A 26,365-nucleotide genomic window follows, 5' to 3' on the forward strand; every position below is an offset into this window, starting at 1 on the left:
TTATTATTATTACTTGTTGTTGTTGTTGTACGTGGGCCTCTCACTGTTGCGGCCTCTCCCGTTGCGGAGCACAGGCTCTGGACGCGCAGGCTCAGCGGCCATGGCTCACGGGCCCAGCCGCTCCGCGGCATGTGGGATCTTCCCGGACCGGGGCACGAGCCTGTGTCCCCTGCATCGGCAAGCGAACTCTCAACCACTGCGCCACCAGGGAAGCCCAAAGACTTTATTTTTTTAGAGCAGTTTTAAGTTCACAGCAAAATTAAGAGGAAGGTACAGAGATTTCCTATACACCCCCTGCTCCCACACATGCACAGCCTCCCCATTATCAACAACTCCCACCAGAGTGGTACATTTGTTACATTGATAAACCTACATTTTCACATCATTATCACCCCAATTCCTTACTTTACATTAGGGTTCACTCTTGCTGTTGTACATTCTGTGGATTTGGACAAACGTACAATGATATGTAGCCATCATTATAGTATCATACAAAGTATTTCACTGCCTTAAGAATCCTGTGCTCCACCTATTCATCCCTCCCCTCCAACCACTGGCAGCCAATGATATTTTTACTGTCTCCAAGTGTTTCCTTTTCCAGAATGTCATGTAGTTGGAATCATAAAGTATGTAGTCTTTTCAGATTGGCTTCTTTTTCTTAGTAATATGCATTTAAAGTTCCTCCATGCCTTTTCACAGCTTGATAGCGTATTTCTTTCTAGTGCTGAAAAATACTCCATTGTCTGGATGCTGAATAATATTCCATTGTCTGGATGTACCACAGTTTATTAAAATCCATTCACCTACTAAGGGACATCTTGGTCACTTCCAAGTTTTGGCAATTATGAATAAATCTGCTATAAACATCTGTGTGGACATAAGTTTTCATCTCTTTTGGGCAAATACCAAGGAACACAATTTCTGGATCATATGGTAAAAGAATGCTTAGTTTTATTAAAATTTGCCAAACTGTCTTCAAAGTGGCTGTACTATTTTGCATGCCCAGTAGCAATGAATGAGAGTTCCTGTTGCTCCACATCCTCAATAGCATTTAGTGTTGTCAGTGATCTGGATTTTCGCCATTGTAATAGGTGTGTAGTGATAGTTTGTTGTTGTTTTAATTTGTATTTCCCTGATGACATATGATGTAGACTATATTTTTTCATTAATTTTTATTGGAGCATAGTTGCTTTTTTATTAATTTTTATAGAGTATCCTTTTTATGCTTATTTGCCATCTGTATATCTTCTTTGGTGAGGTGTCAGTTAAGGTCTTTGACCAATTTTGTAATCAGGTTGACCAATTTTGTAATCAGGTTGTTTTTCTTACTGTTTTAAGAGTTCTTTTTATATTTTGGATAACAGTCCTTTATCAGATGTGTCTTTCTCCCAGTCTATGGCTTATCCTCTCATTCTCTTGACATTGTCTTTTGCAGAGCAGTTTTTAATTTTAATGAAGTCTAGGTTATCGATTATGTCTTTCATGGATCATGCCTTTGGTGTTGTATCTAATATGGCATCGCCCTGTCTGAGGCCATCTAGGTTTTCTCCTAGGCTTATCTTCTAGGAGTATGATAACTTTGCATTTTACATTCATATCTGTGATCCACTTTGAGTTAGTTTTTATGAAGGGTGTAAGATCTGTGTCTAGGTTCATTATTTTGCATGTGGATGTCCAGTTGTACCAGCACCATTTGTTGAAAGACTGTCTTTGCTTCATTGTGTTGTCCTTGCTCCTTTGTCAAAGTTCAGCTGACTATATTTATGTAGGTCTATTTCTGGGCTCTCTATTCTGTTTCATTGATCTGTCGATATGATAAGATTTTAGTTGTCTATACTTTTACACATTCTATAATAAAGGAAAGTAGAAGGTAGTGAAAACTCCTGAAGTCCCACATTTCTGGATTAAATTACAGTAGACTTAGATTTACCTTCCTATCTGCAAACCTGTTTCAAAATCCTTCGCTTAATTCTCTGCTGCAGCCAAAACTTTGAGAAGTTGAGAATGGTTAAGATGTACACTTGATCATGTTGTCTCTTCCTTTAAACCTTCCAGCGCCTTACCACCCTCTCAGAATAAATGCCCCTCTTCCATGTCTTTCCTGTGCTTTCAGGCTCTGTGCAGTCATCTGGCTCTTGCTAACTTCTCCCCCAATCTGGTGCTGCTGGTGCCTCCCCCACTCTAAGCTCTTCAGCCTCACCAGCTTCTTCCATTTACAGGAACTGCTGCGGGCCCCTCGCCTGCCCTCAAACCCCTCAACCTATGGTTATTGGTTCCTGGAACAGGCCACCCCCACCCCACTTCTGCCTAGTTGGCATCTACTCATCTTCCAGGTCATCAAACTGCAAGGCTTCGTCATGTTCACCTGCTCTATGCCATCAGAGCATCTTGTACTTAATCTTCTTGGTGAGCCTAGTGAGGGAAGATACTCAGTATGTTTCTTAGCATTTTATTTACACGATCTAACATAGTGCCCTTTGGATGGCCTGGATATTTAATTTCCCGTGCTCAGATGTTAGGGTCATAGCGTCAGTTTTCTTCCAGCCATCCCTAGTGTAGGATGATGTACACATTTAATACTATTTGCTTTTGTCTACAGACAACCATTTAGGGTTTTAGATCTATGTAACTTACAGTTTGAATAAATTGGTTACCTCTCTATTTCGGTGCTTAAGGCAGCAAGACTCTGACTCTAAGGGCCAATTTTCCTACCAACCTTACTGGGTCACTGTGTTCTTTAGCCTGGAATGATGTTGACTGCACTTGACTATTTCCCGGGGGTGTCCTAAGACCAGAGGTGTCCAGGCATTCTAAATACTGGCCTTACTACATTACAAATACATAAACATCGATAAATATGTGCTCTTCTAAGTAAAATGTAAATCCTATGGAAGTGTGTGACATTTAAAATTTTTACCAATCTTAATTATACCTATTTTTTTCCTCCTGAATTCAGATAATTTATCTCTCAGCTTCAGTGGGAATATTTGCAATTTACAATGCTTGTTTCCCAGGGATCATTTTAAAATTTTAAGTTGTGAATTTTTCATCAGCAGTTTGCCATTATCACTCTCTTTCATACAAATCGTCTTGTAATTTATTGAACAAAAAGATGAAAAGTCTCAGATCTTAAACATCTAAAACCAGTTGGTAATCCAGGGTGTGTCTTTCTCATTTCATTTGATCTCTTTCCTTAAGATATAAATTAGATTATTTTTAGCGTGAGTGGCTCTCTCCGAACAGAAGCAGAGACTGTTTTTCATCTTGGCTGACTAACGTGTATGACCTGACCCTTAATCTTTACCCAGTATTTGTCTAGTACACCTGTAAACAGGTTTGCATGGTATTTGTGAATCCAAGCATAGTTGTCTTATATGAGGCCCTGGACTTAAGTCTTGTCACTACCGGGCACCCTTTTCAGCACCCAGAGGCACCACCCTGGGTGAGGGTCAGGAGAAAACAGAGCTGTGTGTGCAGCATTGTGTGGTCTGCTTGTTTAACCTTTGACGTCAGGAGCAAGGACACTGGGAGAGACTGGTGACTCCTATAATCTCGGGAACAGAACAAAAAGACTGTCTTGGTACCAAGTAATGGCACCCAGTCTGTTGAGCTAAAGAATCCATAGGTGTTTAGCTGCCTGTACAGGGCAGAGCATTTAAATCTTACATAGAGGGACCACGTATTATCTTGTTAAGATAAAGTATTTTTTGTTTTTGTTTTGTTTTGTGCAACAGGTGTGAAAATCGCCACGTGCAATGCATTGCAGTCTCTAGACATAATCCAGATGGTTCTCTAGTTTCACAGATAAGGATCGAATGAACCAAGCAGACAAAAGGAGGGGGAGAAGGGAGTGTGCCTCACTGTGTATGGTAGTGCTTTCCCCAAATAGCTTTAGGTAAATAAGAATTGATCAGATTATCTCATCTTAATCTTAGTTGTGCCTTCATTCCTTAAAGGAGTCCCTTTGTAATGTAGATGGTGCTTGTAGCAATAATACCTATCCTCTAAAATAATTTTCAAAAAATCTTGGTACATCAAAGTTTTCTAAATGGAGACATGCACTTGGGATGCACTTTTGGTATGAAGAGCTAGTTCCTCTGGAGCCAGATGGGCTGAATTGGAATCCTAGCTCCGATACCAGAATGATACTTACCTCTCTTGACCTCAGTTTCCTCTGTGGTAAATAGGATACTAGTGATAACTTCTTCATAAGGCTGTTGTCAGGATTAAGTGAATAGTACATTTAAAAGCTGAGATCACTGCTGGGACTGCATATGTAAGGTGCTTAATAAATGTCTGCTTCACTATATGAATGCTTCAGAATAGTCTTTTATTCCCTTGAAAGAGAATGGATGGTGGCAGTAAAGACTCACCCTGGTCATAGAAGTTTTATTATTTATTTAATATGAAGCTATCAAGGAAGGAGGTAAGAAAGTAATTTAATCTGGAAGGTGATGATTAAAAAAACAAATTAGGGGGCTTCCCTGGTGGTGCAATGGCTGAGAGCCCGCCTGCTGAGGCAGGGGACACGGGTTCGTGCCCCGTTCCAGGAGGATCCCACATGCCGCGGAGCGGCTGGACCCGTGAGCCATGGCCGCTGAGCCTGCGTGTCCAGAGCCTGTGCTCCGCAATGGGAGAGGCCACAGCAGTGAGAGGCCCGCGTACTGCAAAAAAAAAAAAATTTAGGAAAGTATGAAGCCAACTTTTTAAGTTCAAGTTGAGTTTTACAAAGAACTTCCAAGCCTTAGGCTCTACAAAATGGAAACATTTCTTTCTCTCATATTGGGAAGATTGATGTGGTCAGGCATCCTTCCCGAGCAGTTTCCCTCCGTGTGGTGATCCAAACATATTTCATCACATGGTTTCGCCATACTGGAGTTTTTCACTTCAGCCATGAGGATGAGGAAATGAGGAGGGAGGCAGAGAAGGAGAGGGCTGGGAGGAGAGGGGAGAAAGAGAGAGAGAGAGAAATAGATATGAGAGAGGGATAATGAGAATGCATAAGAGCTGAGGATCTTACAAAGGATTTTAGGGGCCAAACATGGAAGTGGCATGCACATCACTTCTGCTCCTATTCCTTTGGCCACAACTAGTCACATGGCTCCAACCTACCTGCCCAGGGTTCTGAGGAGTCAGTTCTCCCCTGTGTGCCCTATAAAAAGAAGCAGCATAGATGAGTATCCAGCTAGCCTCTGACACAACAGTTAACCATGTAACTTATTTCCTGCTAGTGGCAGACATTTTCTATAATTAATCTATTTGTACACTTCACTGTAAACTATTCCTGAAATTCTGTGTAATACCAGGACCAGCAAAGGACTCAAGAGAATTTACAAACATTATGTTCCTTTCTTATTTTAGACATTTTCAGAAATTCAGGGAATTTTCAGAGACATCTGCTTCTGAACATTTTATTGCTGTGCAGTTAGCCAAGAAACAAGGACTCTTGGTGACAGTATCTTAATGGCAATCCTTGACAGTCAGGTCCCTATTAACGAGAAAGTTTTTATGCTTTGTATACCGCTGATGGTCAGTAAATGACAAGAGACAAGGAAGTTAATGATCCTGTTGTACATTGAAATTACATGGAACAATGTAAGAATAGAGGTTTTTTTTTTCTGCTGTTTAATAAATATGGCTCACTACTGTAGCCAGTATTTGTACTCAGCTCTGACAGGAAGATTGATGGCAACTTTCTATGTCTTATATCACCAAATAAAGTGACTTATTCCTGCAGGTTTATTAATAATATTTCAGTTGAGCAGTTCTTTTCAATCATAATTGGCCTCTGCACACATTGAGTGGTTTTTTTGGTTTGTTTGTTTGTTTTTGTTTTTTGGGGGTTTTTTTTGCGGTACGCGGGCCTCTCACCGCTGCGGCCTCTCCCGCTGTGGAGCACAGGCTCTGGACGCGCAGGCTCAGCGGCCATGGCTCACGGGCCCAGCTGCTCCTTGGCGTGTGGGATCTTCCCGGACCGGGGCACGAACCCGCATCCCCTGCATTGGCAGGCGGACTCTCAACCACTGCGCCACCAGGGAAGCCCCAAGCAGTTTATTTTTAAGAGAAAAGCTGGGAGAGTTTATAGCTACGTGGACACACCTCAGGGCCATGCCTAAATAAGCTTTGGGTTAATATATACCTTACATTTTGAAGTGTTTCATAGTTCTGTGTACTGATTTTGAATCCCATTTCTTCTGCCAAGGTTCAGATGTTTAACACCACTGGGAAGCAATATAATGTAATGGTTAACCATGTGATCTGAAGTATCAGACTGAGTTTGAATCCCAATTCTGCCACTCAGTCACTATGTGACCTTGGAAATGTTCACTGTTTGCTATGATTGCCTAGATATTTCTGATAACAAATATCAGACTGGGTGGCTTAAACAACAGACATTTATTTTCTCACCATTCTGAAGACTGGACGTTTGAGATCAAGGTATTGGCAGGGTTGGAGGTGAGAGCCTCTCTTCCTGGCTTGTCAACGGCGGTCTGACTTTGTCTTCACATGGCCTTATCTCTGTATCACCCAGAACATCAGCTCCCAAACTTGAGTCAAGGACACCACCAGCCTCACTGACTCACTCCTTTATCCCCTAGCAGAACAGCTGCCCAGTCTTACCAGGTTTTCTTTTGAAATGACTCTGAAATATTTGTCTTTTACAAATGTTAATAATAACAAGTATGAGGACTCTCACATATAAATATAATATATATGAAATAATTTTTAACTGACTATAAAACAATAGGTATATGTACTTTTATGATCATAAAGTCTGAAGTATGTCTTATAGGGATTGGTGGGACATATTATTAAGTAATTAGTTTGCTACCTAACTTTTTTTCTGTAAATCTATTTAACTTTCTATGAAAGAAAAAAAACCCAGCAGTGACAAAAAAATCCTTCCCTATCAATCCTTCCCTGTGCATGTCCACTGCCCTCACTGGCCTCCATCTTCTAATATTAAATCATCACATTGTACACCTTAAAAAATCACACTGTACAACCTAAATATGTACAATTTTTATTTGTCAGTCATATCTCAATAAAAAAATGGGGAAAAAATGAAGTTGCTGTTCCACTGTTAAAAATATAATAATAATATGAAGAATAGTGCAATAGCATCTCTGACTGCTATCTTCCCTCCATTCTGGTCATTCTATTGTTACATTTTTCTTCCTTGGTTCTTATGTGTCTCTTTCCTAAAAAATATTCTGAAATTTTGACTTTTTTTATTCGGTTTTATTTAATTTTTAATCTAATTTTTTTGGCAGAAAAGAGCAAGTTAGTACCTTGTATCAAAACATCAACCTCGTGGAGCCAAGACTAATTCAGCCATATGAACATGTTATAAAGAACTTTATCCGTGAGATCAAACTTCAAAGCACAGAAATGGAAAACCTGGCCATCGCAGTGAAGAGGTATTGTAGTCTTTCCTGTCTAAGGGGCAGAAGGGGTCCTTTAACTGGCTCTCTGACCAAGTGGCACAAAAATGGAACTGCATTATCATATGGTATGGGGGGACGACCCGAACCTGAGGAATCTGGAGCTTTCTAAACTAAGCCAGCATGAGGGAAGCTGAGTCAGACAGTACTTTGTAGGGTCAGCCAGCAATCCATCAGCAGGTCCCCATGATCCTATCATATAAACCCTTCAAGGCCTGTGATTCCATATAGAACAGTTCAAAGAGATTCGTTATCTTATATCCAGCCACTTGAAACATACAGTATACTTTTCATCCAGAGAGGCAGGCAGACTCCATTTGAAGCCTGGCCTTGTCACTGACAGAAGAGTGACTTTGGGCAGGTTACTTAATCTCCCTGAGTCTCAGCTTCTGCATCTGCAAAATGAGGCTGTAAATATTCACATCCTCGGGGTGTGGAGACCTCATAGTGAGGCTTAGGTGAAGCACTTGGCACTGGGCCTACCACGTGGTGGGTACTCGGCAGTGTTTCTTTCCCTCTCTCTAACCCTCCTCACCAGCTTGACCTGAAAGCCTAAAAACTGTTGAACCCTTACTCTCATACAGTTTATATAAGCCACAGCTGGCTTACATAGGATATCTTATTGGTTTTAACAGCAACCCAGTGCCAAAAGAGAATTTATATGTGTTGCAATCCAAACATCAGCCTCTTTGTTCCCTGGAAGACCACACTCCTTTGGCATATATTGGGAGAGAGGGCGTTTTGTTTGTCACAGTTCCTGGGTGTTCCGCCCCATAGATGCTTCTCACCTTCATGTGCTCTGCCACCAGCAGCTCCCAGTGTGCTGTGCACCGCACTGGTCTCTGCCCAGCACTTGTAAACGGCCCCTTTCATAGGATGCCCCCCATTTGCATGGGGGCAGGTGAAGGCCGTTCCTCTCTCTTTAGTCTTTCCCTCCACATGATGATAAAACTATCTAGCTGGCCCTGTGAAGTAATTAAAATATAGAAGAGAAAATGTTTTAAAACACTGATGCTAAATAGGACTGTTTTTATAGTCCTAGAATCATACAAGAGTTGAACTATTCACAGGGGGTTTTTAAGTGAACATTTTCAGTTCCTGACTCCAATCTTTTCCCTCAAGTTTGCCTACTAGAGGCTTTCAGTGGGATCATAGGGCGGTCCTCAGATCATAAGTTTCTGTAGAGCATTCTGGGGTGTGGATCAGAGCCCCAGATTTGGCCTCCTTTGAGGGGTGACTAGCAGACACACATACTGAGTTTTTAAAGAGTCCAGTGAATATCTGTGAAAACACACTAACTCCCCTGAACACACACAGGTACGTATACACAGACCCACACAAAGATACATGGGACACACACACACACACATTCACACATAACCTCTAAGTATAGTCCTGTGTAAACCCATAAGGGAAATAAAGAATGGCCTTCTCTTCCCTCTGCTCTCATTCCCAGCCGGGCCTCTCTGCTGTGGACCGAGTGCGTCACGTGATGTGGAGCTGATGGTGCTTCTCTCCTCCCAGCTTCTGTGCTCTGTGGGTGGGATCCGAAGTCGGGCTCTGTCCTAAGCCCAAGGCCTCCTAAAGGCCGCTCTCTGAGCTGACAGAGACCTTGCCGAGGTGTTTAAGTGACTACTGTAAATATTCCCTTACATCCTTAACTAAGGACCATGCATCCCCACCTCTTTTTTTGGTTAGGGGAGGGCCTCAGTCTTTTTGCTCAGCACTTGCACCTGAAGAAGGTGTTCCCAGTGTCCTGGTAGGAGCCCTGGACTAAGGTTAAAGTGGACATTCCCAACATGGTAGACGCTTTACTGGGAATTGGGAATTGCTGGGGCAAACAGTGTGTCATTATAGACTACCCTGATTTACTCCCCCTCCCCCAAAACTAAGAAAGAAAGAAAAAAGAGTTGTTCAGAAGTGAAAAAGGCAGACGGAACACATTTGGGAGAAGTCCTAGATGCCCAGATGTTTGGGACTGGATGTCTAGAAGGAATGGCTGGAAAAAAATGATCATAACAAAGGGAGAAATGGATGTGTGGCTTAGCTATTCCCAGTCCCAGAGTTGACCAAAAAAACCCCGAAAGTTGCTGTGGAGATACATAATGCCTAGATTTCAAACATCAAGTGTTTGTAAACGAACTAGAACTAGCTGACTGTCCAAACTTGGTTAACATAACCTCGGGCAGGCTGTAAGGTGAAGAGGAAGTTAACAGGAGCAGAAAATAGTGATAAGTCACTCAGAATTTTACTTCCGGGTCTTCCCTCCACCCATCAATGCTTGTTTGGAAGCTCATGTAGAAATTAAATTAATGCATGAACAAATTGTGTTGGAAGGGAGTAAATAAGTTGAAAGCAGGTAGGATGGTATAGCAGAAGCTATCAGACTGGAAGACAGAGGCCTTCTACTGAGGTCCTGTTTCTACTTTTATTAACAGCATGTCATTGGGCCAAGTAAATTGACTCTAAATCTCATGGTGGCTGCTTTCAAGTCACTTACAATCTAGTTGAGTAGGCAAGACATATGCATGTGAAAATTTAGATAACTGGACACAGAGCTTAGAAAGAACAAAAAATAAAATTTTTAGGGCTTAATCTGAAGCTTCAATCATTGTAAAGTGACAGGTGTCTCCATACTAGACAACTGCTAAATAAAACTATCTGGGTATCTTCTCAACGAAATTTTCTCATTTCTAACTTTCTGGCAGATCAGTATTCTCTGCCTTCACAGAAATATGATTTATTGATTGTATTAATAAAAGAAACAGGAATTTTCTCAAGGGCAACTATATCTACATTCTAGAACTTTAGGGAACCAATCAGAAATAATTTTTGAGGTCTCTTCTTTTTTTCCCTTCTAACTATGGCATTTAGCATTGTGTGTTTCCTATGATAAAATTTCAAAATTGTATCTAACCATCTCTTTGCCATGGAGTTCTTTTCTTGTCTGGGATTGTAGCTCAGTCATCGCAGCAAAAAAGGTTTTCAGAATTTATTGAGAGCCTCCCAGCAATTTGGTATCTTTATCTGTTCTTTGCTACAATCTAGTTTAATACCATTTAATCTACTCTATTCCATTTATTTAATATCTAGTTTTAATGTCCCTTTACACCCAACTGATCGAATTGCCAACATCATTTTATTATGTGGAAGGAACAGGGAATATTATTTTAAATGGTATGTTTCTCCTCATCTGTAAAATAGAGAGCTTGAAATAGATGAGGTCACAGTTTTCTGTTCATGTTACAAGGCCAAGAGTATAATGAAAAGGTGTGCATCCTCTTAAATTTCAGAGCCCAGGACAAGGCAGCCATGCAATTGAGTGAATTGGAAGAGGAAATGGATCAGAGGATTCAGGCTGCAGAACACAAGACACGGAAAGACGTGAGTTTGTGGGATGGCCCCTTCATGCGACGAATCCTCAGAGCACCTTTTATGGACAGGGCACCGGGCATCCTCTGGGTGCAGCAAGTCCAGACTGCCACAGGCGCTCTCAACAAGGGCATTGTTAGTGCTGGTGGTTTTATCGGGGTGTGGGGGGGGGGGTAGAGTAAGGAGAGGGGGAGAGAGGGAGAGAGAGAGAGAGGAGAGAGGGAGAGGGAGGGAAAGAGAGACAGACAGTGACAGAGACAGAGACAGTAAGTAAGTAATCAAATAAAGTGGCTAATTTCAGATGGCAACAAGCACAGTAAAGAAACGGCATGTGTGATAGACAGGCTGCTTCAGGTTGGGAGGTCAGGGGCCTCTGTGAAGAGGGGACAGGAGAGCTGAGGCCTGAAGGAGAAGGCAGAGCCCGCCTTCCTAAAGGATGGTGGCTCCACCCTTAATACCACTGTCTTGCTGCCCACGTCCACCGCTACTTTAAATCTAGATTACAATGAAGTTAAAATGCTCTCTGCTAATTTTGGTGTTGTTTTACAATGGGATATACTTTTACTCATCAATATAGGAACTCTTGTAGTTGAAAGTTGGGTGCTACCTTCAGTGATTTCCATAGGAGAAATAATTATCTTCTTCCCTTATGAAATATATTTGGGTGATTGATGTTTACTGAAAACAGAAAATAGACATATTTCTTTGAGGAGCTAACATCAGGTTGAACATTCCCTTTTTTTCTATTCATTTTCCCCATTAACTCTGAGAGGCAGAAAATTGAGTGAGAAGGGCCTGGGGGTTGGCATCCAGTAGACCTTAGTTTGCCTCTTGGCTCTGCCCCGTCTCAGTTCAGTGGCACTGGAAAAATAACATAACCTCTGAGCCTTTGTTGTTCCAGCTTTAGATGGGATAATGCCCCCTACCTGCTTTAAGGAGGGTTGAGCCTGGGGATCTGTATGCGTGCCTAGAGCAGTGCCTGAGGTATGGTAGGGGCACCGTGGCCATTGCTGTTCTGCTCTTTTCCGGTGCTCTGCGTACCTTGTGTCCTTTCAGATTCTTCACCTTAAATTGCTTTACTACATGTATGCCTTCGGGTCTCTTGGTTGTCTTATCTCTTAATAACACATTTAATAACTGTTTGGAAGTCATGTTCACAGAGTGAATAGCTCGGAGTCCACGGTCCAGCTTTATTACGATGATTATCCCATTCTTTTGTTAGCGCTTTATTTCTTCTAGTCTAGAAACAGTAACATCCTATTTTTTTCTGCCTTTTTCCCTCTCCATCCATTTAATCTGTGCATTCATTCATTCATCACACACTTATCAAGCATATGTGTTATTCTGTCATCAAATCTCCGCCTCTTCCAGCTAAGCACTTCCCAAACTGGTTGTTGGTGATGGATACCTGACCATGGCCCTACCCCTTATCACTTCATGTTTTGTTAATTATACCATCTTCCTCATTTTCCTTGGCTCTGGTACAGGGGTGATGAATACATGGCATCTTTCTCTGTTCCACAGCAATGGCATAAGTGGCTAGTGAGTCACTGCACAGATGTGGTCTCTGAAACCTCAGCACACTGCTGCCAATAGAGCAGCTTTGGCCCTGGGATGACACCTATTTGCCAGTCTGCCCCAGTCTCCTAGTCTCTGGAATAACACATCCACGCTGACTGAAGGTTTTCCCTAACTCACCTCCACTAAGCATGGCTTACCTTGGCTCCCCGCACACAGTTCTTCACCCTGCAGCTCTGGCCTGGCTCATTGCTCTGCTTTCACTCCAGCTGGGTTTTTTTTTGCCTTGATAACTCCTCTCCACTTTCCTAAATTTTGCAAAGATCAGGGAAAGTCTCCCCTTCTCCCCAGTGCCCTCCCCTAGTCCTCTAGCCACGTTCACCTCTTCCTGACCTTGACTCCTCTTGCACATATAGTGTTTATCCCATTGTTTCAGTTAGGGTTTTAAAAATATATTGTAACAGCTTTATTGAGGTATAATGGGCATGCAATAAACTTGTACCTACTCAAAGTGTAGAATATGATAAGATTGGATATGTGTATATACCGAGAAACCATCACCACAATCAAGATAAAGGTACGTTCACATACTGTTGGTTTCCATGCCCCTGTGTCGTGACATCCTTCTTTGCCCCTCGTCAGGCAACCATTTTATGTCTTCTTTGGTGAAGCATCTATTAAAATCTTTTGCTCACTTCTAAAACTATGTTGTTTGTTTTCTTATTATTGAGTTTTGGGAGTCCTTTATATTTTCTGATCTATAAATATTTCCTCCCAGGCTGTGGCTTATCTTTTCATTCTCCTAACAGTGTCTTTTGAAGAGTAGAATTTTTTTATTTTTATGAAGTCCAATGCATCATAGATTTAAAGTAGCGGTGGACGTGGGCAGCATGGATATGTTTTTTCTTTCATGGATATGTTTTTGATATTTAAGAAATCTTTGCGTAACCCAAGGTTGCAAAGATTTTCTCCTGTGTTTTTTCTATAAGTTTTATTGTTTTAGATTTCACATTTAGGATCTGTTTTGTAAGGTATGGATCAAAGTTCTTATTTTTTGCATATGCATATCTAATTGTTCCAGCCTATTTGTTGAAAATACTATCTGTTCTCTGCTGAATTGCCTTTGCACTTTGTCCAAAATCAGTTTTCTGTATTTGTGTTGGGTTTATTTCTGGGCTCTCCATTCTGTTCCATTGATTGATTTGTCTATCTTTATGCTGGTATTACATTGTCTTGATGATTATTGCTTTATGTCTTGAATTATTAGTTCCATAATGAGTCTAGTATTAGTTCTTCGCTGTGTTCTTTTTCAAAGTCGTATTGGCTATTTTAGGTCCTCAATTTCCGTAGAATCAGCTTGTCAATTTTGAAAAACAACAACAACAAAAACCCAAAACCTGTTGGGGGTTTGACTGGACTTCATTGCATCTACAGATCAACTGGGGGAGATTTGGCATCTTATTAATAATGAATAATCCACAAACCTGATATATTCTCCATTTATTTAGGTCTTATTACACTCAACTCCACTGGTTATAAACTTAAAACTTTTTTTGAATACAGAACATAGGATATTAAATTCCATAATGTGTTAAGAGAAAAAGGAAACTGAAAGATATTTGGGCTCATGGGAGCTGCAGCCCCTGACCTCCTGGAGTGCCCTTTTGCCATTCTCTGTACCAGGGGTGACACACATGAGAAGTACCAGCCTATGGGGCAGCACTTTGCATAGAAATTTGCAGGTGATGTGGTTTGAATTTAGATAAGGTGTAAACTCTTGGAAAAACAGTAAACCCATCAGGCCTTCCTGAGTCCTGATGACATGATAGGATTCAGCCAAGCACTGGGGCCCTTGATTGTGCCATAGCTTTTAATTAAACACAGCAGTATTTAATTAGCTAGTTAATTGATGTGCTGCAGCCCTCTATCACAGTTGAGTAGTGGTCTTAGAGGTGTCACCCCAGGTTACGGTGTGTATGTAGGTTGTGGGATTCTGCAGCTCTTTCAGTCTTGTAAGTTTCCATTCCGGAAGTGCTGGCCATCTAAAGTTTGGTTACTTCTGTTTTACCTTCTCACTATCTCTGTGTAGGAGACTTGGGGTCAGTCTTAGTTTGACACAAAATGTTTCTCACCTACAGGATTTTGAAGAACCTATTTAAATCAACAAAATCATTTTTTTTTCTTTCAGGAAAAACGCAAAGCTGAAGAAGCCCTCAGTGACCTCAGGCGTCAGTATGAAACAGAAGTGGGAGATCTACAGGTGACAATAAAGAAACTCAAAAAGGTAGGTATGTGGCAGCTGGACTTTGAGGGGTACTTTCAGTATCTCAATGTGTCTACATTTTTAGCAACTAAAAACATGTGGAATCATATTGAAGCAGTGGATAAATCAGATTTCAGAATCAAATTGGACTCCTTGGCAAGGATTTTTTTTTAAAGGCCTGTAATTTCTGTTTCTAAGGGCAGCCTATCTTCTGCATAGATCTAATAAATATTTCTGGTCCCTTGAACAGTTGTCCATCAAACCTCAGTTTTCTTTCCTTGGTCTTTACCAAGTGCCCTCAAGTCCCATCTGTCTAGTGGACTGTCTGCTCATGACAGCAGGGACACTGTCTTTCCTGGTCATGTAGCCCTACACTCAGCTTACCGCAAGGTATATGTATTCAGTGAATATTTATTAAATGAAATGAATATTTCTCTTCTCTGTGGAAAGTTCCAGATCTAGAGGACCACTGATCAGCAAGAAGTGGGAGAGAACCTGTTGACATGAAAGCAGAGGTGTGATTGGTTTTGGCCTCTGGTCTATTTGGTTTCTAATGATTAGGGTCCATTTCACTCAGTGGTATGCTGGTAGATGTTTAACAACAGGCTCTGGAGAGGGGAGGAAGGGAGGAGGCATTTGTAGCATTTGCCGATCTTCATGGTATAAATATTCCCACCATTACCGATTTCAAGCTACCAAGTTGACATCACTGAATGCAGAGTTTGGGAAGAAATGCTTAAAATAAATAGGCTCTCGCCTGCTGGCACACATTGGCTCCAGCATAATACTGGATTCACTTCCTGCATGTGGATGGTCTCCATAACTAATGGAAATACCTTAGCTAAAATGAAAATGGGTACTTAAAAAATAATCGTCCCCGAAAGTGGCATTGTGAATTTAGGCACATCACTTTGCTTCTCTGGTTGTTCATATGATAACCTTTAACGCTCCTTCCAGTGTTTATACCGAATGAGATTAAGTGACAATTAATGCATTTGTGGGTTACTGCAATTCAAACCTCTGGAATTATTAAGAATTCTCCCAGTATCCTTCTTGGAAAAGTATTATCAACGTCAACTTTATATCTGATTTCCAAAGGTCATTAGACCATAATATTATTCTTGTATTACAGAATTTGAATGGACCAATCCTTTGCTTAATGCTAGAGTCACAGATTCTCCTAGTCACTGTCCTCAATTATTTCTGTGTCATCCAAATCTTTAAGAGAATGTTTGCAAGAGGAGACACAGAGTTGTTTTTTCATATAGCATATGATGAAGACCAAATAGGCCCTGAACAGTAAGAGTCAGGAGTGACAAGACCCGAGTCCTTATCAAGACTGTGCCAATTTCCGACTTCCCTGGTGTTGCAGTGGTTAAGAATCCGCCTGACAATACAGGGGACACGGGTTTGAGCCCTGGTCCGGGAAGATCCCACATGCCGCAGAGCTAACAACTAAACCCATGCGCCACAACTACTGAGCCTGCGCTCTAGAGCCAGCGAGCTGCAACTACTGAGTCCGCGTGCCACAACTACTGAAGCCCACGCACCTAGAGCCTGTGCTCCGCAACAAGAGAAGCCACCGCAATGAGAAGCCCGTGCACCGCAACGAAGAGTAGCCCCTGCTCGCCGCAACTAGAGAGAAAGCCTGTGCATAGCAACAAAGACCCAACGCAGCCAAAAATAAAAATATTTTTTTAATTTAAAGAAGACTGTACCAATTTCTTCTATAACACCTGGGACAATTGGCTTCATCGTTCTTTTTTTTAAATAAATTTATTTAGTTATTTATTTATTCATTTATTTATTTTTGGCTGCGTTGGGTCTTCATTGCTGCACACGGGGGGCTTTCTCTAGTTGTGGCGAGTGGGGGCTCTTCATTGCGGTGCACAGGCTTCTCACTGCGGTGGCTTCTCTTGTTGCAGAACATGGGCTCTAGGTGCACAGGCTTCAGTAGTTGTGGCACGCGGGCTCAGTAGTTGTGGCTCACGGGCTTGGTTGCTCCGCGGCATGTGGGATCCTCCCGGAGCAGGGATCGAACCCGTATCCCCTGCCTTGGCAGGCAGACTCTTAACCACTGCGCCACCAGGGAAGTCCGGCTTCATCGTTCTGATCATTAGCTTCTCATCTGTAAGATGGGATTAATAATAAACTGTCCTGTCTAAACCACAGTGACTGACATTTTATTGACTTTGTAGCTTATTAAGGTCTTCTTCATAATTTAAAAAAATCAAATTCTTAAACTTTCTCTGAGAAAAGTGCAAACTTCCCACTTTTACAGATGAGAACACTGAGTTCCAGGTTAAATAACTTGCACAAAGTCACTCAGCTAATAAGCAATGGGTTGTCTTTCTGTCTTTACACAGTTGGTACTTTCTCACTTATACCAGACTTCCTGCCTGCCTGATAGGGTTGTTCTGCGAGAGAGTAAGAGATAATTTATGGGAGAACATGTTAAAAGCTGTAAAGGAATATACAGAAGTTTACAGATTTAGTATAATCGCCAGACATTACCTTATGCCAGTGGTTCTGAGAAACTCATTTTTTTCCCCACAATTTTTTTTCTCTGAAATTGGCATGATCTTAAAATCAGTGGCTCTTTCGGCTTCAGCCACTTGAAAACCTTCCACTGATGCCATCTGGCAAGATGAAGAAAGTCTATCATCAAAATACTTAGATTTTGATGAAATATCGCATTCATTTTGATCAATGCACGCATATTCTATTAATGGACACCCACAAATCCCCACATTTCCCAAGGGATGTAAGCTATGTGTAAGAAAGACATTTTTGTTATCCATGTTAGGGATGCTTCTGAGCCAATTTAGTCTGGTAATACTCAGTAATCAACCAGGAAGTAAAGCTCATTTGTGTATTTATATAATATTGTGTGTGTGTCTCTAACTTCATACCATACTTAAATATTATTGACTTAAATCATTAAATAAGCATTTTTTGACATCACCATGAAGAAAACATAGTTGATTTTTGACACCAATTCTGCTCTTAAAAATCTTGGACTCTAGTAAGAGAGTTAAAACACTCATAAGTAATTATGATATAGAATAGCAAGTGTTAAATGCAGATAAAGTTTAAGAGAATATAAAGGTCCAGACTCATACACAATATAACTGAAAAAGGGGGGACTGAATTGCTTGATAGTTGAATCGTTTCCCCAAAATGGCTTTTCAATTGTTTCAAAGAAAAATATACACACTACTATATATAAAATAGATAACCAACACGGACCTACTGTATAGCACAGGAAACTATACTCAGTATCTTATAATAACCTATAATGGAAGAGAATGTAAAAAAAGAATATATATATATGTGTGTAATTGTACATAAGTACATATGTATAATATGTACTTTACACCTGAAACTAACACACTGTAAATCAACTATATTTCAATTTAAAAAAAAAAGAAAAAAAAGGTACCTTGGCAAAAAAAAGAAAATTCATGAAATAAGAAAACCCCTTTTTTAAATGTTTAAATTAGTTAAAGCAAATTTTCAAACCCTTCTGGATTATATACAATTTAATGATTTATAAGGTTGTATAATGTTGAAAATTGGAGACTTCTAGAATTCCCGTATCTATATGCACATATATTCCTAAACTTAACCAAATCAATTCAAAGTGAGTTTGTAAATGCCCAACTTTATTTGCTTTTTCAGCTAGAAGAACAATCAAAACACATAAGTCAAAAGGAAGATGTGGCTGCATTAAAAAAACAAATTTATGACTTATCAATGGTAAGAATTAACTTTTCACTTACAGTAATATATTTCCTGTTAGACTACTGTTTCCTAAATAAAATCATGCTATGATTTCAATGTTCCAGGAATAAAAGCTTAAAGAGAAATTAATACTACAGTTAGAGAAAGTCTTTGAAATACCTCTGACTAAAGGTATTATATTTATGCAGCCTTTTTCCCTCAATGATACCTATTGTAAATGCTTTTCTTTTTTTATTTAAAGCAATAATGGCATGGCCTTTAAATTTTAAATAGTTAACCCCTGCATTCTTTTTTTTTTTTTTTGCGGTACACGGGCTTCTCACTGTTGTGGCCTCTCCCGTTGCGGAGCACAGGCTCCGGACGCGCAGGCTCAGCGGCCATGGCTCACGGGCCCAGCCGCTCTGCGGCATGTGGGATCTTCCCAGACTGGGGCATGAACCCACGACCCCTACATCGGCAGGCGGACTCTCAACCACTGCGCCACCAGGGAAGCGCCCCCCTGCATTCTTATAACATCAACTTTTATCTGTTTTCCCTGGCTTTGTAAGATGAGGTATTATTGCCCTGCCCTTCCTCCAACTTCTGTCTGTCCCTTTTCCATCTTCTGCTGACCATATCTTTAGTTTCTGTTGCCAAAACTGATAACATCTACATCTATTATATTATCGTCATTTTCTTTGTTTTCAGGTTGACTCTAAAAGTTGAAAACCAATAATGAACATTTCCTTTATCGTGACTCTAAATATTCTCCCTGCAGAGCCAAGAAGTGAGCTAGAATTGCAGTTCTTTCTCTCCAGTCATTATCCCTGTGCCACTCAAAAGAGAAGGTCCCCCAGCTTTGTGGTCAGATAAATCCCCTTTATGCATTACCAGTTTCAGATTTTGCTACCTCTTAGTTGGTTTTGTGCTTGGATCACAATGTTCTCGTAGAGTTGCTTACTTCTCTTGGACTCTCTGGTGGAGTTTTTGGTTTCTTGTAAGAAGAACCTGCCATCTTCACGATATTACCTATACCTTGCAACTTCTTATTTATTCTTTCCAGTACATGGAATTTGTTTTTTTTCTCCTTGAAAATATTAATTTTGGAGTCCAGGAAATTTCAGTTCTTATTGGACTGGCTGCTTTTTAAACTTGCTACCCAGATGTCATCTTGGAATTTCTGATCATTTTAGGTAGCTGTGGTAGGATTCCTGTACAGCTGGGCAAACATCTGTTTAGTTCAAGGCCTCCCCCCTGGAAGATGGCCTTCCTCAGAGCTCTATGTGTGAAGCTGGCTGTCAGACATAGGACCCCAATTACCAGATGCACGGGGCCTGGATGTTCAGAGAGAAGCCTTAGCTTTCCTTTTGGGAATCATTCAGTTATTTTTAAAAAGACGAACCCCATCTTGTTGCCTTTGGAATCAACTCTGGCTTATCTGCTCTTCTTTCTTAGGGTAAGAGCAGGTAAAGGCTCGAGAGCTACAGTTTTAATCTCTATTTCCAGACCCCCTTCTCACTCTCTGGGGTTCTGCCTGACCAGTTGTCTCTTCTTTGTTCTACAGCAGAACCTTCAACACACATCTTCTGGACCTCCTTTTCCCCTCCTCTCTTCCCTTTGTCAGCACATTGCCATCCAGTTTCCTTTTTCCAGCAATATGTTTAAATCACTTGACTGCTGATGGGCCCCTCTTCCATTCTTTTAATTTTTATTGGTTTATTTCCTTTGGTATTTCATGTTAATGGGGTCTCAAAAGGGGAAGAAGACAAATTCATGTACCCAGTCCACCATATTGAACTGGAGCCTCCAATGATTTTTTTTCTTCTTTCTCTTTTTTTTTTTTTGTTTTTAAGAAAAATATAGAAATCTCCTAATCACACTGGCTTATTTTCAAGTGCAAAATTAAAAATGTTAGGTGATAGGATTTATTGTGAAAAGTAGCCAGTCTACCTGGTAACAGGTATTGTTAATTCCACAGAGTATCTATCAGTAGTTCCACAGCTCTCATTAAGTAAAACAGATGTTTAAATGTTTGGTCTCCATTAATTTGCCAATAACATGTTAAAGTACATCATGATAAACTCTTGACTGTTGTAGTTTCACACCAAATGTCAAATATTTTTTAAAAAGCTTTGAGGATTTAATTTTTGACACTTTCTTTAATACTTTATGAAAATTTCAAATTACCTTGAATTGATAATTAGTTCTTTGAACACCAAGATTTGAAGACTTGCGGAGGGGAGAGAGTGATGTGTGGGAAGGTTACACTACACTTCACTTCACTTCACCCGGGTAGAAACTCTGAGTCTAATGACCTGCACTGTGCCTTTCCTCTAGGAAAATCAGAAAGTTAAGAAGGATCTTTTAGAAGCACAGACAAACATAGCCTTTCTTCAGAGTGAATTAGATTCTTTGAAAAGTGATTATGCTGATCAGAGTCTGAATTCTGAAAGGTATGAAACTTCACATTTTACTTTTCAGTTTGAGTGGAATGTTTATTTAGGTAACCATCCATGTGAATGAAGCTCAGTAATAAAGGGTTATTTATTAACTTTACTAATATGTTCTTTGCTTTCTAAAGATTTTACTTTTAGTGTCAGATTTCCTAGTGATTTTTGTGTTTTCAATTTTTTTAATTATTGGCTGCTCAGGAAAGTGCAGGGCTTAGTAATGTTTGAATTAACTGGCAGCAGAAGAATATACCTAAAGTGTCAAGAGGCAGCGCTAATTGAAGTGCTTTGAAGGTAGGAATCCTGGCCCTACAACAAAAAAAAAAAAAATAGAAAATGAGACATCTTAGGCAAGTCATTTTATTTTGCTGTGCTTTAGTTTTGCAGTATGGTGTTAATAACATATGACCTAACACACATGTACCCACAGAGGCATGTAATTATATATAAGGAAGATACCCATGTATATTTATATAGGGGTATTTAAAGATAAAATGCATCTATATGCATTAGTATATGTGTGTATCCCCTAGTACATGTATACTTGAGAGAAACACCTTGTGTTTTGTTTGTTGGTTTGCAGACTTTAATCAGAATTAAGGTCCTGTAATGGAAAGCAGTGAAACATTTATTAAGTGCTTACTGTATACAGGTCCCTGAACTAGATAAGGAGTTATGAGTGTGGAATATATAAAAAAAGAAAAGACGTGGCCTCTGCTCTTTGAGAACTTCAAATTTAGTTGGGAAAAATTAAAAGTTAAAAGGGTTATGGAGTTAAACAGCATAAGAACTCAGCAGTGTCAGAAACAATACCACTGCAATGTCACAGGTTGGGTTCATTGCCATGAGATGGTAGACAGAGTGTTCCTTTAGTCCAGAAAGGTGGAGACTTTATAAAAGAAGAGATACTTGAGATGAGTTTGTCAGCAAGCAACACAGGTCACACTGACAATTGCCTGGCACTGTCTTTAGTACTTTACTAGCATTAACGCATTCATGGTTTCCTATGAGATAGGGACTTTCCTTATCCCCATTTCACAGATGGGAGAAGAGTCTCAGAGATGTTCCAGGTGAGGCAGAACCCAAAGCAGGGGCAAGGACATGGGGAAGGATAAGACTGGTTTGGGGAACAGTGGTCATCCTGGTGGACAGAAAAAGATATTTGGAATGGAAAGGCAAACGTTTAAAAAAAGATTAAAAAGTATAAAAGCTAGTTTAAGGCTATGATGTAATGCCCCAGAATTTTTGGCTAAGGAACTTAAATTCCTACAGACAATTGGGAAACTTTTAGCCTCATCAAGAGAGCAAGTGGACAGCTTATTGTAGACAAAATTTGACAGCCTGAGGGTTTTTGGAAGCTAGTGATGGGGTTTTATCTGCTTTGAAATGGGGCAGGTGTGAGGTAGGGGCTGGAGGTAAGTGGCTGATGTTCTGAGTGGACCTTTTAAGGAGGAGGCCGGGGCTTCTTCATAATAAAGCAACAGAGGAATCTGTTGAGCGTGAGTTTACAGTGAACAGAGAAAGCCTGGTCCTGTGGATTCCTCTGTGGCTTAGGGTAAGGCAGGGAAGGCAGGGAGGGCAGGGAGGGCTGGGCGCACAGAGGTGAGAAGGAATCACAAGAAGGGAGAATATAGCTGGGGCTGAAGTTGCATATGGCTTGGAATGAGCAGAGAAGAGTCTGAGGTGAGAGAGTGAATTGGGTGGAAGGGACTGGTAATGTGAGTAGCTGGGGAGAGGGGACTTAGCAGAACATCAGGGGGTTCAGTCCCAGTGAAGAACAGAGTCAGGTCAGTGGGCTGGGGTGGAGGAGCTGGTGGGTGCGGGGAGGGGGATGGGGGGAGTAGAGCCTTGCGAGAGGAAGCAGAGGCGTGGGTGTGCTAGTGGGTCACAGGAGGAGAGGAGGCTGCTGATGTCTCAGAGGAACCGGGCAGCAGCACAGAGAGATAGAAGACCACGGTCAAGGACACAGGCCTTCGGAAAAGGCGGAAAGAGGTCTGGGAGGGTAGGTGTCAGTAAGGCAGGACTGAACATCTAATCCGCATTCAAACATAAAATATAATTTTACAGGGATCTGGAAGTAATCCGAGAGTACACAGAAGATCGAAATAGTCTTGAGAGGCAAATTGAAATACTCCAGTAAGTTCTCATATAAAGTCCTCATCACATTTACATTTAATTATATTTTGTTAGTAAAACAGGTGCCACATGTAACACGAGTTGCCATATATCAAAGGCTGGGTTCGCGGCTCCACGCATGTCCCTTCTCGACACGGTGTGTTCAGCACGTCAGCTTGGCTTTCTGATGCTTCTCATCCTACGTAAACTATTCAAATCCAGGGACTAGAGTATAATTCTCTAAAAGTCCTCGCAAGTCAGGTGATATGTCCGGCACGTCTTTATGATACCTTTATTTTACTGTAAAGGACAATGGCCCTGACCTCATCAGCTTTCTCTGCAGCTCAGCACACTGAGAGGTTTCAGGCGTCTCACATAGTGCATGTCACATCACTAGGCATACACGATCATTCTTTGGCAATTTATTGTGTCTGCTTAGCAGTATATTTTTCTTTTTTTTTTTAACCTCTTGGAAATATTATACCTGCTTTGTCAAATTTGCAGCTAAGTTTTAGGAATTCCATCCTCTGAGACCTTCCCCGCAAAACCTCCCCCTTTCCCACTGCCCCTTTCTCTCTTTTTCACCTAGGCAGTATTTTCTTCTGGTTTTAGTTCCCCCAAATGATGTCAGGTCAGATTTGACAATTTTTTGTCATCATTATGAATGCTTATTACATCTCACCTGTGGCAATGATAGAGTTGATATATTACAAGAATCCTGTTAATTCATTTATTCATTCATTCAGCAGGTTTTCACTCGGCACCTTTTATGGTTCAGGTATGCCAGGAGCTGAGGATACAGTAGCAAGTAGGCGAAAAAGGCCTCTCTCCTTATGGGGCTAGTCTAGGGGAAGAGGATGGAACCCGATCAATACTTACAGATGTTAGATGCCAAAGGAGAGGCAGGGGCCAAGGGGAGCCGAGTGTCTCGTAAGGGCATCCTCCTAACCAGGAAGGTCCAGGAAGCGTCTGACTGCTGAAGGATGAATAAGCCTGAAGCAGGGAAATAGTAGCCAGTCTCTACAGCAGAGACTTCATTTGATAGAAGAGGTTGCTCAGTCTCTGATAGCTTAAATGGCTGCTGTAAGGCATATAGAAAGTAAGTGCCTGAGTTGGGGTTTGAACCCTGAGCCAACATTGGAGCCTTTAACTGGTATAAAACAGTGTCTGGCAGTACAGCACCATGCCACAAGAAGGATGCAGGAGTAGCCAGGAGAAAGAAGTGTGACATAACACAGCATATCCGTGCAGGGGGGATAGAGAGTAGGTGGGGCCAGCTGGCTTCAGGCCTTTAGGGAACAGAGACCTGCACCAAACCCATCCAAACAGTGGAGCTACCTGAAGGAGCAGTGGGTTCCACAGCATAGCTGACTCACTCCTAAAATGCCTTGAGACCTCTAAAGAGAGGTGACACATTGTTAAGTTGCACTTCTAGTAATGAATTATGATCTCAGTTTATGAGGTTTGAAGGGAAGTGGTAGAAAGATACAAGCGGTGGTAATGCCACGTTCTGAATATCACAGCCTGAAAAGAAGTGGTGACTTTCACCCCCACTAATACTTTCCTTATCTATTTATTTACTTTGTAGAACAGCTAACAGGAAACTGCATGACAGTAACGATGGCCTAAGGAGTGCCCTTGAAAACAGTTACAGCAAGTTCAACAGATCCTTGGTATGTGATAGAATTTAATAACGCATTTCATTCTTTCTCATGGTAGAGTATTTTGATAAAAATCATGTATTTTCTTAGAAGAGAACTTATAATAATGAGAAACTATTTCATATAATAAAAGGAGACATTTTCCCAACTTAAAAAATATGCTATTCCTCTGCATAAATAAATGTCTAGATGTTAGCCAACTCTTTGTTCAATGTTCCAGAAAACCAAAGAAAGATGTATAAGGTGTGACCTGAGTCTTGGAAGAGTTTATAGTATAGTAGGGAGTTAAGATGTGCACAGATAGCAATAATAGAAGAAAAAGTGAGATGTCTCATGGAGGTTAAAATACATATTGCCCAGTTGAGAGGAGAGAGAGAGGGTGCTTCTGGCTGAGGAGTTTATTTAGACCCATTGGTTTGTTCTTTCTGGTAGTGAGATCATCAGAGTGGAGGCCTTGGGCTTTAACCCTCCTACAGAAACGAGCTAAGGCCCATTTGGAATTTTGAGGACCTTTCCCTAGACTACATGTGCCAGAAAGCCTCTTCCCCCACTTTTGGGGGTCAGCTTCAAGGTTGGGGTTCCAGTGCCACAGCTTTGGGTATGGATGAGTCAGTCACTAAGCCAAATGATGGTTTGAGAAGAGACAAATCCACAGTCGGTATTGCAGGGTCCTGGCAAATCTGGGGAACCAGGATTCCCCTTTATGGCTTATATGGTAGGGTTTGGACTTAAGACATGATGAGGAGAGAGTCCTACGGGCAGTTGTTGCAGTTTTTCCCTTGATTTCTGTGCTTTCGTTTTCTCATGTAAGACACCAAACTTTTAATTACATTAGTAAACTAGTGTGCTACAGTTTTTTAAAATGTACATAGGGCTTCCCTGGTGGCGCAGTGGTTGAGAGTCCACCTGCTGATGCAGGGGACACAGGTTCGTGCCCCGGTCCGGGAAGATCCCACATGCCGCAGAGCAGCTGGGCCCGTGAGCCATGACCGCTGAGCCTGTGCATCCGGAGCCTGTGCTCCGCAGTGGGAGAGGCCACAACAGTGAGAGGCCCGTGTACTGCAAAAAAAAAGAAAAAGTACATAAAATTTTTACATGGAATAACAAAATATTACATATGTATTTTATGTATTACAGCGCATAAATAATATATCACCAGGGAATACAATTTCTAGAAGCAGTCCTAAATTTAATGCTCATTCTCCTCAACCTCTGGGCTATGACAGGTATGTTAACACCTACTTACTTTCTGTTTAAATTCTGGAACAGAGTTAAAAGGAAAGTACATTTCCTTACAGGTGAATTAGAATAACAGAATATATTTGGGGCACTAATATCTGTTTTCTACTATCTTACTTTAAATTTCTGAAACATGAAACATGTAAAGATTAAAGTAAAAATGTTTGAGAGAGTAAAGTGATTTCTTTAAGATGTTATCGTGACTTGGTTTTATGTATGCTTACCCTTACCTCATGCCTATTAAGTCTTGTTTCTTAGAAGTGCCCTCAGTAAGAGGTGTTTCAGGGAAGCCAGTGGAACTACCATATGTGATGTTGTGATATACGCAGTATATGATGTTGAGACTCTTGGCACAATCTGTAAATGTTCAATAGCTCAGTATAATATTATGCAAGCTATGTTCAAGGAAAGGCAAACTTTCAAAACAAATAGAAATGTAGCAAGTAGATGTTTATGCGCTAATGTATTAAAGGAGTCACAGAGCCTTCCCAGAAGTGAGGATTTAGCTCTATTTTTAATCAAATGAAGTGAAATATTAGCCCTGTTATAACTTGAGATCTAGCAATAAAAACTGAAAGA

General features: G+C 40.9%; 1 protein-coding gene across 1 annotated transcript in view; it reads left to right on the forward strand.

Annotated features, from left to right (window-relative positions):
* RASEF (RAS and EF-hand domain containing) overlaps positions 1 to 26,365 on the forward strand; it is a gene marked incomplete at its 5' end in the record, with an annotated part of 85,579 nt that overhangs the window by 23,933 nt on the left and 35,281 nt on the right. Inside the window, 8 exons of the mRNA XM_081236784.1 lie at positions 7,275 to 7,421; positions 10,739 to 10,829; positions 14,524 to 14,619; positions 18,280 to 18,357; positions 20,659 to 20,774; positions 22,839 to 22,907; positions 24,475 to 24,559; positions 25,685 to 25,773. Of these exons, the coding sequence (XP_081092910.1) occupies positions 7,275 to 7,421; positions 10,739 to 10,829; positions 14,524 to 14,619; positions 18,280 to 18,357; positions 20,659 to 20,774; positions 22,839 to 22,907; positions 24,475 to 24,559; positions 25,685 to 25,773 (771 nt within the window). The remainder of the gene's footprint in view (positions 1 to 7,274; positions 7,422 to 10,738; positions 10,830 to 14,523; positions 14,620 to 18,279; positions 18,358 to 20,658; positions 20,775 to 22,838; positions 22,908 to 24,474; positions 24,560 to 25,684; positions 25,774 to 26,365) is intronic.

The sequence above is a fragment of the Mesoplodon bidens genome, assembly GCF_964165515.1.
Source record: "Mesoplodon bidens genome assembly, chromosome: 6".
Classification (NCBI taxonomy): domain Eukaryota; kingdom Metazoa; phylum Chordata; class Mammalia; order Artiodactyla; family Ziphiidae; genus Mesoplodon; species Mesoplodon bidens.